Source organism: Fukomys damarensis, unplaced genomic scaffold (assembly GCF_012274545.1).
Source record: "Fukomys damarensis isolate Sample0158 unplaced genomic scaffold, DMR_v1.0_HiC HiC_scaffold_35, whole genome shotgun sequence".
NCBI classification, from domain to species: domain Eukaryota; kingdom Metazoa; phylum Chordata; class Mammalia; order Rodentia; family Bathyergidae; genus Fukomys; species Fukomys damarensis.
In genome coordinates this window covers 57,887,805-57,901,925 of record NW_022900947.1, presented here as the reverse complement: position 1 = coordinate 57,901,925, position 14,121 = coordinate 57,887,805, and the positions used below count along the sequence as shown (strand labels likewise).

At 34.0% G+C, this 14,121-nt stretch overlaps 1 protein-coding gene across 4 annotated transcripts in view; it reads left to right on the top strand.

Moving 5' to 3' along the window:
• The first annotated feature begins 4,288 nt into the window (after positions 1-4,288).
• The window catches only part of Ankrd17 (ankyrin repeat domain 17), a 154,654-nt gene continuing 144,821 nt past the window's right edge, over positions 4,289-14,121 (top strand). For 3 of the 4 annotated variants that reach the window (XM_010610875.3, XM_010610879.3, XM_010610878.3), the window contains exon 1: positions 4,290-4,382. In XM_010610875.3, the coding sequence (XP_010609177.1) occupies positions 4,329-4,382 (54 nt within the window). In that variant the 5' untranslated portion in view covers positions 4,290-4,328. Of the gene's footprint in view, positions 4,383-14,121 lie in introns of all 4 variants that reach the window. The other variant, XM_010610877.3, reaches the window with a different exon arrangement.

The following is a 14,121-nucleotide window of genomic DNA, read 5'->3' as shown; positions in this document are numbered from 1 at the left end:
CCCTTCCCCTTCCCCTTCCCCTTCCCTTTCCCTTTCCCTTTCCCCCTTCCCGGCCCTTTTCCCTTCCTTTTCTCTTCCCACCAGAGATGGAACAACCTTGCGCTTGCGAATCAGGCAGTGGCACCTCTGAGCTAAATCCCTGGCCCTAGATTTTTAAAATACTATAGACTTGTGTCAGTGGTACTTTGTAGGGAAGCAAGCCGTCTAATTCACTGTTTGTACAAATTAGTTAAACTTTTGGAGGATAATTTGGTTACCTATATTAAAATTTTAAATACATGTACACTTCAAAAAATTTATTATATGGATATTATATTCAGGCATATACAGAGCACATATGTCCAGAGTTCATTGTAGCATTATGAAATGCGTAGAGTGGACTGACTATATCATAGTTCTTTAGTGAAAATTTGAGCAGCTGTCAGGAGTAAAAGATATCTGTATATGCTGCTCTGAAACAGTTAATCATGGAATATAGCATCTTAAAAATATGGGGGTGTGGAAAAGTACTATAAACTGTCAGTAGTCCCTTGTGTCTTTGGAGATTGAGTCCAAAGCCATGCATAAGTCCCTTCTATAAAGTAGCAATCATTTGCACATGACATCATTGTCTTCATAAATTTTGAATAATTTCTGTACTACTTAACACAGTATAAATACTTGTACTGTGTTTTTAGGGAATAATGACAAGAAAAATGTCTGTAAATGTTCAGTAGAGGTGGATTTTTTTCCTTGAGTATTTTTAATCTGTGATGGATAGGATACAGAACCCATGAAACTATAATACTCTTGCACTTACATAAAACAAACATATCAAGGTAGGATTGAAATATGTTAAATTACACTGGTGGTTGTGCCTCTTATGAATCGGTGAGAGGTTCACTTTCCCTGTATGTGTATTCTTGATGCTTTCCATGTACATGTATTCTTTATAGGTAAAAAACAGTTAATTAAAATAAACTGTACTGCTAGTGAAAAGAATGCTGCTAGGCTACATTAGATATACACCTGGGACATTTTCTTGAAGGACTATTTTCAGAGAGAAATAAGGTAAAATCACGGGAATATGCACATTGTTTTAATAATGTATGGACTGAAAAATTTTGCCAGAATTAGTCTTTTAATATGAAGTCTTTAAAGTGTCTTTAATATCTGGCTTTATTCTTGATATAGGCTGTTGCACATGCGTTCAAGTTCTGTTAAACTATATCTTGGCTTACACAGTAGAAAAAGAAAAAGAATTTCATTCATTTTGAGAAGTGAAATCGTTGCAGTGTTTTTTTTACCCTACTAAGTCATTTTTATGTGGGTGTGTGAAATCATTACATTTGTCCTGCTACCACTTACGTATGTTTTGTTTGCAAATATGGATTTTAAAGCCTAAGCATTCATTAAATAGAAAAAAATTAACAGGAATAAAACTTCTTTACAAAGAATTGTTTTTCTTTGTAATTAAGTGACAAAGGATAAAGTGTGAAGTCATAAGAAATAGGGTCCTTGTTCATCAATGCATGTCTGAGCATTTTCTCCTTCCTTTCATTTTCTTTCTTGTTCAAGGAAAGCAGTGCTTGTTCTAGGTATTAAGCTGCTTCTGTCCTTTTCCCACTTTTTAATGTGAAGCTTCATTCTGCAGATTTTAACCTCATTTTAGTCAGTATTTTATTTACGATTTTAAATTATTTTTGTATTGATACTTTTGTTTGCATAGGTTAGCATGTTAACTATTGCTTACACTTTAATGTCTGTCACTGACAAAAAAATGAAAGGTTTTGTGCCACTGAAATCCCTCTTAGTCAAATGGAAAGACAATTTGTTTACCTGTAAACCTGTAGGCAAAGATGATTCACTTTCATGGTGCTAAAGTCTAAGACATATGTGTATGTATCTCTTTTTTTCATACACTTTTGCCTAAAATATTATGACATAGTTCATCAGATGAACAAAACTTCAGGACAAAATTAATGGGAAAAATAACTTATGTAAACAAAAATTATAGAAATTTTAAAATTTATACTCTTCACACCTCCAGTGTCTTATTTCAGTAACTAAAAATACAGTTAAAGAACAAATGTCTTTGTCATCAAAAATTGTTATGTAGGAGCTAGGGATTTAGATCAGTTGTTCTGCTGCCTGCCTCGCAAGCACAAGGACCGGAGTTCGATCCCCAGTACCTTAAAAAAAAAAATGTTATGTACTAGTAGGGCATACACATATGCAAGGCCCTCGGTTTGATTGCCCAGTGCTGACCCTTGCTGTAAAAATCATTACTCGTGGTAAAAGTGATGTAAAAGGGGTTAGGATGTGTTACTGGATGTCAGATAATTCTTTTATTCATGCATTTGTTTACTCAACAAACACTTTGTGGCCTGCTCCTGCAGACACTGCTGACCCTGTGTATGCATGCCAAGAAGTATTCCTGCTTTCATCAAGCTTTTTCTGGTCATTAGGGAAGACAGATAATAAGTGGTACATAACACCCATGGTACTGTAGAAAAGCCATAATTACATACTTGTCATTAAAAACTTGTGGCTGGGCTAGTACTCAGTGAAAGAGTGAATGTCAGGCCTTGAGTTTGATACCCCACACCAACATAAAAACAAAAGCTTAACAATAAGCATCAAAAAATGTAGAAGTACCCCACACCCTATAATCAGACTAGAAGGGAAAAGTGAGTGGTGTAATTGACTTAAGTTTGGGGTGACTGGTTTTTAAGTCAAGGGATTTGGAAAGCTTATTCTTAGCTTATGAAAAAAATTAATGCTCTAATGTGTTGGTTCCTTTAACTCAAACCTGTCTTTGCTTACTTATACTGGAGATGTTTTGAGGAAGAGAAAATTTGTTGATGATTTAAGTCTAGGGATGAAGCCGTTTATTTGGAGCATACATGTAATTGACCTGGAAGGTAGGAAATAGTGAAAACCAATTTTCTGTTTCCTCTTTAAAACATGTCTTAGGGGTGGATGTTACTTTGTTTGAGAAGTCACCAAATGCTAAGGATATTGTTTTCATACATAAATGAAAGCATTAGTTGTGGCCTGAGGAAAAACACAATATGCTTTGCCATTCTTCCCGCCTAGCCTTTTGAATCACACATTTCTGGGTTTGAATTTAGATTTGCTTCTTCTGTAAATGAGAATATTATCATTTGGAGAAAGTGTTGTACTTGATTCTGAGGTCAGAACATGGAGCCAGGTGCATAGATTCAAATCTTAGCTCCTAGGCTGAGCATTCATTAAAGGTCCTGAATTCAGTCCCTGGTACAGGGGGTGTCTTAGATTCTCAACTGGATTAGTTTAGCTTGGAATAATTTGGGCAAGTTGGTTAGCCTCTCTGTGTCCTAGTTTCCACCCAGGTAAGATGGGGATGATAATGATAGCACTTTTTAGGATTATTATGAGAAGTAAATATATAAAAAGTATTTTATATGGCATACTGTTATTTTTTGGTACAGTAATAATGCCTCCTAAATACCAGAAACTATGTAGTAGGACTTTATCACATTTCATTTCATATAAACCTGTTAAGAAGCATTGTCTGTCTTGTTGATTGTACTTGGAACGCTTTCTGGTATACAGTAGATGTGCCAAGTTTCTTGTACTAGTGTTTTTATGGTCAGATAAAAGACTTTTTCTTTGGGGTAAAAAGTTAAAGGCACTACCAGAAAATGAATGTATCATGGTGTATGTCTCGTTTCAGAAATTGTAAATCAGTTGAATATCAATATTTCATTTCCATAGATAGTTGCAGATTAGTTTATAGAAAGCCAGTTTGTCATTAAAAACATTAGATGATTATTTATAGTATTCTCAAGTCAACACCTGTGTCTGTTAAGCAGCCCATTTGCCTACCATTGCAGATTCCTACCTTAATGTACATAGGTTGCCGCCTCTGTGTCTTTACTACAGCCATGGAGCTCACTACAGCGCTTTACTAAGGACAGTTTGCTGTATCACCCACTTGAGCCTCTTTTGTTCAACCAGGAAGCCAGGCATATTAAATAGCCTTTGAAGTATACATAAATGTCTAATTATTTTGTTTTTGAAATTTTAGGATTTTAAAATTTGAAATGGTAACCTAACACTTCTTTATCTTGTCTGTTGAAATTACTTGACAGAAGTTTGCTTTGGAATAGAGCTTCTGTATCTTTAAAAAATACACACCGAGTCACCCCTGCTCTTTTGGTAGAGGCCTGGCTAGTCAACAGCTAAGCTGCTTTAGGCATATAATAGAACATTCCATTTCCTGTTCCCTTGCTGACACAGAGGAGTGTTCCTGCTGGCAATGATCTAATCACAGTGCAGTAAGAAACATGGCAGTTTGATAAAACATGGTGGAGACAGCGGCTGAAATGGAAGCATATGTTCTAGAAGACATTCTAGAGGTAGGGCTAGATTTGTAAATGAAATGAAAGCTGAAATCTGAACAAAGAAATCTCACCTGATGGAATTATTTTACAGATGAATTGATTAGAGGAGAGAGCAAAGAGAGGCAGAGCATAAAAAGCAAGATGCAGTCAGACCTTATTCTGTGTGAAAATGTGTCAGATTCACATATTACTAAAGGAGCCTAGATTTATTTTGTTTGAACTTCATGTTTCATAAATTGTGGGTGGATGTTGGTAAGGAAAAGGGAAGAGGGGCTTGGACTTAATAAAAAGCATTGTGCTGATGTTGACCTTTAGATTAACTCAGGAGAAGGTGGGGTCTGCAAAGCAGCTTTGAGTAGGTTTAGTATCTTATGTCTTATAATTCATTTACATACGTAAGCCTAACACCGTGCTTGCAATTAACTATAAAATACAGCTAGTAATTTTAGTTTAAAACTGAGCATATAAACCTAGTTGGTTAATTTAGATGGTACACTCTGGTCCTGCGTTTTTCATATGACTTTGATCATTATAAAATAAATCAGGAAATTTAAAAAGCCCTACAATTTAGAGTACTAATGCTAGGGTGCTATCAATAAAATTATCCTGTAATTTAAGTTATGAGAATTTAAAATTATTTTTTCTGGTTGTATCAGTTTTAAAACAACCTATTTGAGTATAAATCAGTTCATGGAAATACATGTCAGAGTGAAACTAATTGATTTTGATCTTCGTTGTAGTATACTACCAAAAATTTGTATTTACAACAACATAGATATGTAAATCTTACTTTTTATGTACAGGGTTGTAGGGATTTTTCTTTTCCCTCATTAAGAAAAAAATGAATTCACATAAGCTTCATGGTGGTGACTGGTATTCTTAATACATAAGACTAAGACTGTAAAATAATTTTTATTAACTACACTGTCTTCCCGAAGAGATTTTTTGTTTGTTTGTTTTGTGGGGAGAGACTGCAAAGGGAAGCCAGGCTGGGTTAGCAAGAGAGAAAAGCCTATGCGCATTACAAAGTGCTGCATGATCAATGAGCATTTTCTGGAGTCCCTCAGTGTGTGCCTGAGCTGACATTGCAGCAAGTCCCATGGTTGTTCTGCAGAGTGAAAACTGATTCCATTTTATTATCTACCTCTTTGGAGACACCTGCCAATATACTCTTTCCCTCTTTCCTAAAAGCTATTATGTGATTAATTTCTATTCTTTTCCTCCTTAAAAATTGTTTTGATACTACCAGAGAGTTTCCTTTAAAATACTTTTTAAAACTTAAAAATAATATACACTCATTAACAAACTAGTAATTACCAGTGATCACAACACTTAGTGGTTTACTTTTAAAAGTAATAAGATTATAAAATAATAGTGGAACGTTTTAATTTGCATTAAAAAATTTTTGCTTTGGACTTTATAGATGTATGCTTTATAGATTGCAATAAATATGTCAGCTTTTCTTAGTTATTTAAAATTTTATATAACAGGTATTAGAAGCCTTAGTTTTCTAGTGAAAATCCCACTTGAGCATAGTTTTGGGCTTTTTTAAGTACAGTTTAAATACTATCGTATAACAGTTGGCTTTTCATTATTTCCATTAAAACCATCAAGATTTTGCATTACCTAATTTATTCATTGTCACTAGTTATTAAAAATAATCATTGCAGTTTTAATTATTCTAATTTTCCAACTATTTTAATTTAGCTTTTTTATACCTGTTGCATCAAACATATTAAGTGATTAGTTTTCTCTATTTAAAATACTATGATTTAATTTACTATTTGTCAATAATTGACAGGCTAGATGTGAAAATTATTCAGGTAATAAAAGCATTATTTTTTAGAATTATGAGTACTTATGGTGACTTAATGCCAAAAATAAAAGTACAAAGAATAAATTTGCTGATTCTCTGAAGTGACAGGTACCATTTTCTGAAGCACCTCATAGAGCAAATTGATATATTATATAATGAGCTTTCCAGAAAAAAATCTTTTTTAAAGGGATAATTCCTTACATCAGTGTCCAGTAAATGCAGTTCATCTACATACCACAATACCATTCCTGTTATTGTACCTATTTTTGAGCTATTTAAAATTTGTTACCATAACTTCCATATTTGTGGTTTTATTTATTGAGCCTAGAGAATTTAATTTAGATTTTTCATGTATTAAATTAACATTGGACTCCTGTTTTGTTTTTCCTATCTTTGTAACACTTTGAACCATTATTTTATTTATTTTTTTGTATGGGCGGGCAATCCAACTCAGGATCTTGTGCTTGTCAGACAGATGTGGTACCACTGAGCTAAAAGATCTTCATATTAAATCTGGGTTAAAAAGCAGGGAGACTTAATTAGTACCATAAGTAAATATAGGACAGATTAATTCTTGTAGTCTCATATCAACCAAAAAGTTTAACTATATAAATTACTTGAGTTGGGCTGGTGATTTAGCTCATGGTACCACCACTTGCCTCACAAGCCTCAAGGACTTGAGTTTGATCCCTGGTACCAAAAAAAAAAAAAGTCACATAAATCATTTGAGTTGGTAAAAATAATATTTCCCATTCAGCAAGAAATTTTGGAATTAAGGCATGTAGGATAGTTGAACCTCCTAATGTCATTCTCAGCTATTTGAATACCTGAGTGTGCTAAGCACTTGAAATTCAGTGCAGCTAATATAGCTAATTTTTTTCATGAAGGTGAAGGAACAGAAGAAATGTGTCTGGCATTGGTATTTTAAACTGTCTTGAATTTAGGATGCATGCAAATGCATATTTATATTCTAATATTTTACTTCATTGGTTCCATCTGAATGCTTTAAAACTAGCTTTTAGCAGTATCCTTAAAAAGCTGATACTCATGTGTTCTGAAAAATTCAGCCAGCAGATATCCCTTGACCTAAGCACCTTAGGTTGTCTTTTTTATAGTATCTGTTTGTTATATATATTTGTGAATGTGGAGCTGTCAAGAAAATCTGAAATCCCATTTTCACATTTTACCCTTTGGGATTGTTTTTAACCTTACCGTTTAAAATAATGTATACAAATGTACTACACAGCATACACACGGAACATATATCCTTACATATGCGTGCATGTTTCCATTACTATTTTATACAGTGTGGAAGCTTTATTTGAAAGTCTAGTTTATACTGGGTGGGTGGTGTGGAAGTTGCAACATTGAGTTTGTACACCAATTTTTGAAAAATGCATGGGAGTGTAGAAGATGTATAAAAGATAGATTTAAATTAATTATGTTAGTTAATCCTTGTAAAAAACAAAAGTTGTTTGTGGAGACTCCATACAGCTTGCAAAAAGATAGTGTAACTAGCAGTTTATAAAATAATCTGTTGTATGTGAAGAGTAAAGGCAAGGTGACCAGTAGTCTACTAGTCCTGTGTTCATCCATCACTGTCTAGTAGTCAGTGATACTGTGGAACATGAATTAGAAAAGGTCTGGGTCATGTATTATCTGCATGTATATGCAACAACATCGGTACTGCTTTGAATTGTTAGGAACTTTTTTTTTTTTTTTTTTTGACATTTGAATGAGGAGCTAATTCAAGTGAGAGGTGGCTTGATCACTACACACTTGTTTAGCAACACAGATCTGATAATTATTTGTTTGAGGTTTAATATGTGTCCTTCAAGTTTATCAATACAAAGGACTTTCCCAAGGTGCTTTGGGATAATATCTGTGAGATGATTTGGTTTCATGAGGTAAGATTAATATTGGCTATTAGTAAATTGGTCTTGGAGTAAGACTTCCAGCTGTTTGGGTATGTTTATAATACATATAGGATGCCCACATAAAAGTTATACAGAAGAGGAACTATGCCAGGTGTTTCATACTTTATTTCGCGCTCTTGTAAGTAATATATGGGGTAATCTGTGTAAACATTTAGCACAGCACTTACTATAAACTCTTAAAATTTTTTGAGGACTCAAGACTTTAAGAGAGTTATGTCTGTCAACGTTTGTCATATTAGAAATTAAAAATCAGAAAATGTAAAATTATTTACAAATTAATTCATTATAAAATGATTGAGAGTAGGGCTGGGAATTACCTCAGTGGACTTAGCTCAGTAGAACTGCACCTTCCTCGCAAATGCAAATTCTTGAGTTCCATCCCTAGTACCAAAAAACAAAACCAAAAACAACAAAAACTGGTTATTACTAAACTAAACCTATTATGAAAATACTTTCATTAAAAATTATTTTCCAAGATAGACTAGACATAAGTGACAGTTTTACTTTTTTGCAAGTATTTTGAAGTTTGCTTTAGTAGAAGATGGACTGTCATCTGCTTTTATATTCACTGTTGTAATAACCTTATGTGGCTGAAGTCTGTGAAAAGAATCTGATGTCACACAGAGATGAGGATAAGAAAGAATGTGTCAGTAGCCCTTTCAGAGAATAATGGATATTCTTTTATACCACTCTTCACACGCACAAGTGGTAGTTTCCTAAAAGTTAGTTGCAATCTAAAATCTGAAGTATCAGTGAACTTTTTATTATGATAGATTAAAATCCAGTATTTTTTAAAGAATCATATTTCCTTCCTATTTTCCAAAAATTCTAGTTTTACTTGAAAGCTTGAATTTTGCCATTAACAACAAAGAATATGAAGTTTTTCTTGAAATGACAGGTTCATTTTATTCATTTTGAGAAAATGCTTATCAAATAAGTCCGAATAACTGTCCATGGAAGAAAGTGTTCCATGAGAAAAAGCAACAGGTTCAACACACAATTTGTGTTTTTCTTGAGACACCTACCATACTTAGGTATGCTGCAGCAATGTTTCCCAGTTTGTCACATAGGATATTAAAAAGTCATACATATCTTGAAGGTTGAAAATTTTAAAGACTAATATTTTCAGTGCTTCATAAGGAAAGCTGGCTTTGTGAAATGCTTTTTAAAAGATTGTGAATGGCTGAGCATGATGGTGCACATGTGTAATCCCAGCATTTGGGAGGCTGAGGCAGGAGGATCGTCCTGAATTTGAGGAAATGAGTCCCAATTACAAGTGAGACCCTGTCTCAAAAAAATCAAAAGAAATTGAGCATGCATGTGGCAGAGAAAAATATACCAATTACTAACTAGTGTAGATTGGTCTTGATTTGTGTTAAAAAGCCAGCAGATTTACCCATTGTTGCTTTTGTATCCTCAGCATGTCAGCATGGTGAAATAGAACCATCTTGGTGTTAGAAAACTGATTTTGACCTTACAGTTCCTCTAAAAATTTAGAGAACTCTTGTGTATCCTATGGATCACACTTGAATAACTGTCAGTTCCAGGTTATTGCACAAGTTTGTAGTTGGTAACAGGTAAAATAATTTAGATGTAAGTCTGCTTGATGCAATTGTGTTTTTTTAACCATTGCATTTGAATTTATTCATTCATCACATGCCCCCAACTTCTCTAATCTCTGACACCCTCTCCTCCATCACTCTACCTTCATCTACAGTGCAACAAGTTTTAAGAAGTGGGAAACAAAACTTTGTGTGGTAGTTTGCATGATAATTTGAATATTACTTAAAAATTAATAGGTTATACCTAAGAATTTCTGAAAGTAAGGAGTTTGTGAGCTTCAGAATGAAGAAATAAGTAGAAATTTGTGTTGCTTGCAGAATAACATTAAGTAGTAATTTGATATTGATAAAATCATGTAATTAAAAACTGAAATATAAATTCTGGAAAACACCATATGTTGCAGTTCTACAGTATGATTAGGAACAAGTTCACAAATGACTGATCACTCATTTTGGCAAGTGAAGCAAATACACAAAATATTCATCAACTTTGAGTGTTTTCATTTAAAAGGCTTTTCAGGAGTTTCACTTTTACTTCTAGTCTTATCACAGGACCACTTTGGTTTTCTTCTAACTAGTTCAATTTTATATTGTCTGTGAAAAATGAAAAAATAAGATTCAGATCATATGTATATTCATTTATCTAAAAACCAAGATGTTAGTCTGTAGTTTGTATGAGCTGTGACCTGAACATAACCATTGTGTTTAAATTTTTAAAAAAATTACTGCAGTAAATGACACATTGCTGTTAATTCTTCTCAGAATCCTCACCTTTTTTCGAAAACTTACCCATTTTTCTTGCCCTTTCTGAAGTCTTTTTCTGCAAGTTCTTTCTTGGGAATGACACAACTTTTCCTTGTTGTGTCTGCTTGATAACCTGAATCCATTCAAGACATTTATCTTTTGTGGTCATTTTGATTCTGGAATAGAGTTAGAAGTTGCATGGCTGGGGATGTGGTGGTGCATGCCTGTAATCCCAGGACTTTTGGGAGGGTGAAGCAGGAGGATCACTGTGAGTTCGAGACCAGCCTGGACTACATAGTGAGTTCAGGTCAGTCTCAACTACACAGTGAGACCCTGTCTCAAAAAAAAAAAAAGTTGCATGATACAACATCTGGTGAATGTGTTGGATGAGGACACAGAACAATAGTGTTATAAGTCTGCCTTTCCATTAGATGACACTTGGCAGTGGCATTGATCACATTTTTTTCACAACCTGTAAACACATTTAGAAAAGAGGACTTCCTAGAACTACTTCAGACAGTGGCCGGAATTATAGGTTTAGCGTACTTGAAGTGAAAGGGAGTATTTGGGGGAAGATTAATGGCAATATGTCTTTTAATGTAATACATCATTCACCCCATTTTTAACAAATCCCTATATAGCAGCAGAATTGAGTCATGTAAAACTTCGTAATTTTGTTGTATATATATTGAAATCAGCCTAATTTTGTTACAGTTTTCTCTAGACATTGGCATTGGACTGAGCAGTGTGTCTCTTACAGGAAAAAATGAAATGGCAGTAACATACACACATCTCTGCTTTCCACTTTACAAATGTCAGTTCGTTTTACTGACCCTAACCCTAAAGTACTCTTAAGAAACTGTTGGGGAAATATTAATCTGGTTTTGGTGTTCTGTACTATCTGGGTCCCTTGTTTCAGTCTCTGGCTCTGTGGTTCATTTAGCTTTTTTTCATTTTTGATACCTGATGCCTACATCATCATGATAAATAATCAGTTGTTCAGATTTTGGTCCTCTATTTGATGTCTTCAGCATTGCCTAACTCAATTTCAAATGGACATTTTAATTCATTTTTGTTAAAATGTTTTTTTATTGAACTAGTGTCTAGCTGGTTCTAATGTTGAATTTGTCCTTTTCCAGTTCCCCTATTCCTGTCACATGTTGTGTTTGTAATTTATTTCCTGCCATCATATTTAGCTAGTTTGAAAAATAAAGCTTCTAAATTCTTATATTTTATTTTAGTTTTTTCCTCATTGAGTTTATTGGTACATTTTAGGTATACAATACAGTTACATTCATTATTGGGATCTTGTACCTTTACCTGACAGGTCTTGGTTCTCATTTTTTCCCCTTGTCCCTGCCCTCCCTTCACCCCCTCCTCCCCTCCATATTTACAAACATTTTATTTCCATTTTTTAATTTTCTCCTATTTTTTTTTCTTTCCCTTATTACCTTTCCTCTACCCTTCCCAGTTTCCTTACATTTTTAGCCCTTTTCTTCCTATTTCACATTGCCTTATGTTTTATTTAAACATGCTAATTTAGGGCTGGAACTGTAGCTCAATGTTAGGGCACCTGGCCTAGTACAAAAGGCCCTGGGTTTGAAATCTTTTGCTACACATCACAAACAAATAAAAGGAAGGAAGGGAAGGAGGGAGAAAGAGAAAACTAGTCATTTTCCAAATATATGTATTTAAATGTTCACATTGCAAAGTGCTCCTTCTTAAAATTTGGTGTTCTATTTATATAATATTTTATTGTTTTTTTCAGCTGTGTTTCTCAAGTTTTTCTCTCTCTTTTTCTTTTTTTTATTCATGAAATAAAGTAAAGGGAGATGCTATTGGGTGGAAAGGTCATCTCTTCTGCGAAAATTCACTTTAATAAATGTCCCAAATGTTCAAATCAGATGCTCCATGTATAATTTTTAAAAACTTGGCAGTTTGATCATCATTCTATATATTATGAATTACCAAGAACATGTATTTTAGAAAGTTAGATAAATGAGAAAGCTGAATTTGGCAGTGATGTTAAATTTTCTAGACTACTTAATGGGCTTTCTTTTTCTTTGTGTTAGGTTTGTAATGTTATAATCTGATTCTCTTTGAATAGCTTTTATCCTTGATGTCTTAATAATTTCCCATTAAAATATTTTTGTTTTAAGTTATTGTACAGTGAAGAATCCAACCTCTTTTTTCCCCTCTTGAGAATCTCTCTGAATTCTTTGCTTGCTTGAGTGAATATATGAAATGAGAAAGTAGAATTTAAAAGTCATTAATATAAATCATTAATATAAATCAATATGATATGCATCATTAATATAAATCAATTATATAAATTAATGTAAATCAATATATAGTCATTAATATGAATATAAATCAATGGTTGGGGTTTTAAAGATTGTAAACTATGTATAACATTTCAGGTAAGTTTTCTTTTTAATCACTGCTTTTTAAATATTTAAAATTAGACTCTTCCCAGTGGTTTCTTTAAGATTTCTTGAAATAGTTTCTTCAGGTGGGCATGATGGCGCACACCTATAATCATAGCACTTGGGAGGCTGAGGCAGGAGGATCACTGTGAGTTTGAGGCCAGCCTGGATTATATAGCCATACACTGTCTCAAAAAAAAAAAAGTTGCTATAGTAACTTCTAAAGAAAAAGTTGGAGATGATGGCATATATTTATTGTCTGTGTTTTTCAAAAGCTTAATAATTCCTTTTACTGTTACTTCACTTTTTTTTTTTTTTGGTACCATCTATCGAAGTGGGTTCCTTGTGCTTGCAAGGCAGCAGCACCACTGCGCTAAATCCCTGGCCCTACTGTTACTTCACTTTTAAGAATCAAATTTAAGCTGCATTTGTTACTTGGCCTTTATATGATTTGATTGAACCCCGAGTTTATCTGTACAATACACAGTCTAAACTGCTTGCTTTTACCTGTGTCTTACCTAATATCTCCTGCTCTCTCCTGTCTTCGGTATTTCAAGTTCTTTTGCATCTCACCCCTCCCTAGCCTTCCTTTCTCACCATTTTGTGCTCTGAAATAGTAATGTGGGCACATGTAAAAAGCTTTTTATAGTCCATATTATGTCTTTGATGAAATGGCAAACTTTTTTTGTTATTTTTTGGTATTGGAGATCAAACTCAGGACCTTGTGCTTTCGAGGCAGGCACTGTGTCACTGAACTAAACCTCAGCCCATAGTCTTCATAGGCATACTGGGTGATCTGGAGAACTCTTACTTTCCAAAACTTAGGCTTGAGAAAAGCATTTCTCTGGAATCCTTACATTGGATACTTTCGTGAAGTGTGATTAAAAAAAGAAGAAAAAAAAGGTAAACAGTGTTACCGAGTGACATTTAAAGGAAAAGGTAGGCTTGTAAAAACATCATACTGTGTGCTCATCCACTTATTGACTGAATCTGGCACCTTATGTCTTCTGGCTCTTACCCAGAGTAAAAAAATTCTAGAACTGCTTCAGAAAGTGGCATTTGAAATAAGGAAGAGTATTTTGAGGGCCAGGGATTTAGCTCAGTGGTGCCACTTCCTGCCTTGCAAGCACAAGGTCCCCAGTTGGATTCCCAGGAGAGAGAGAGAAAGAGAGAGAGAGAGATGTTTTGAGAGGAATGAATAGCAGTGTGTCTTTTTTTTTTTTTTTTTTTTTTTTTTTTTGGTGTTTTGGATTAAATTTGGCTTCGGGG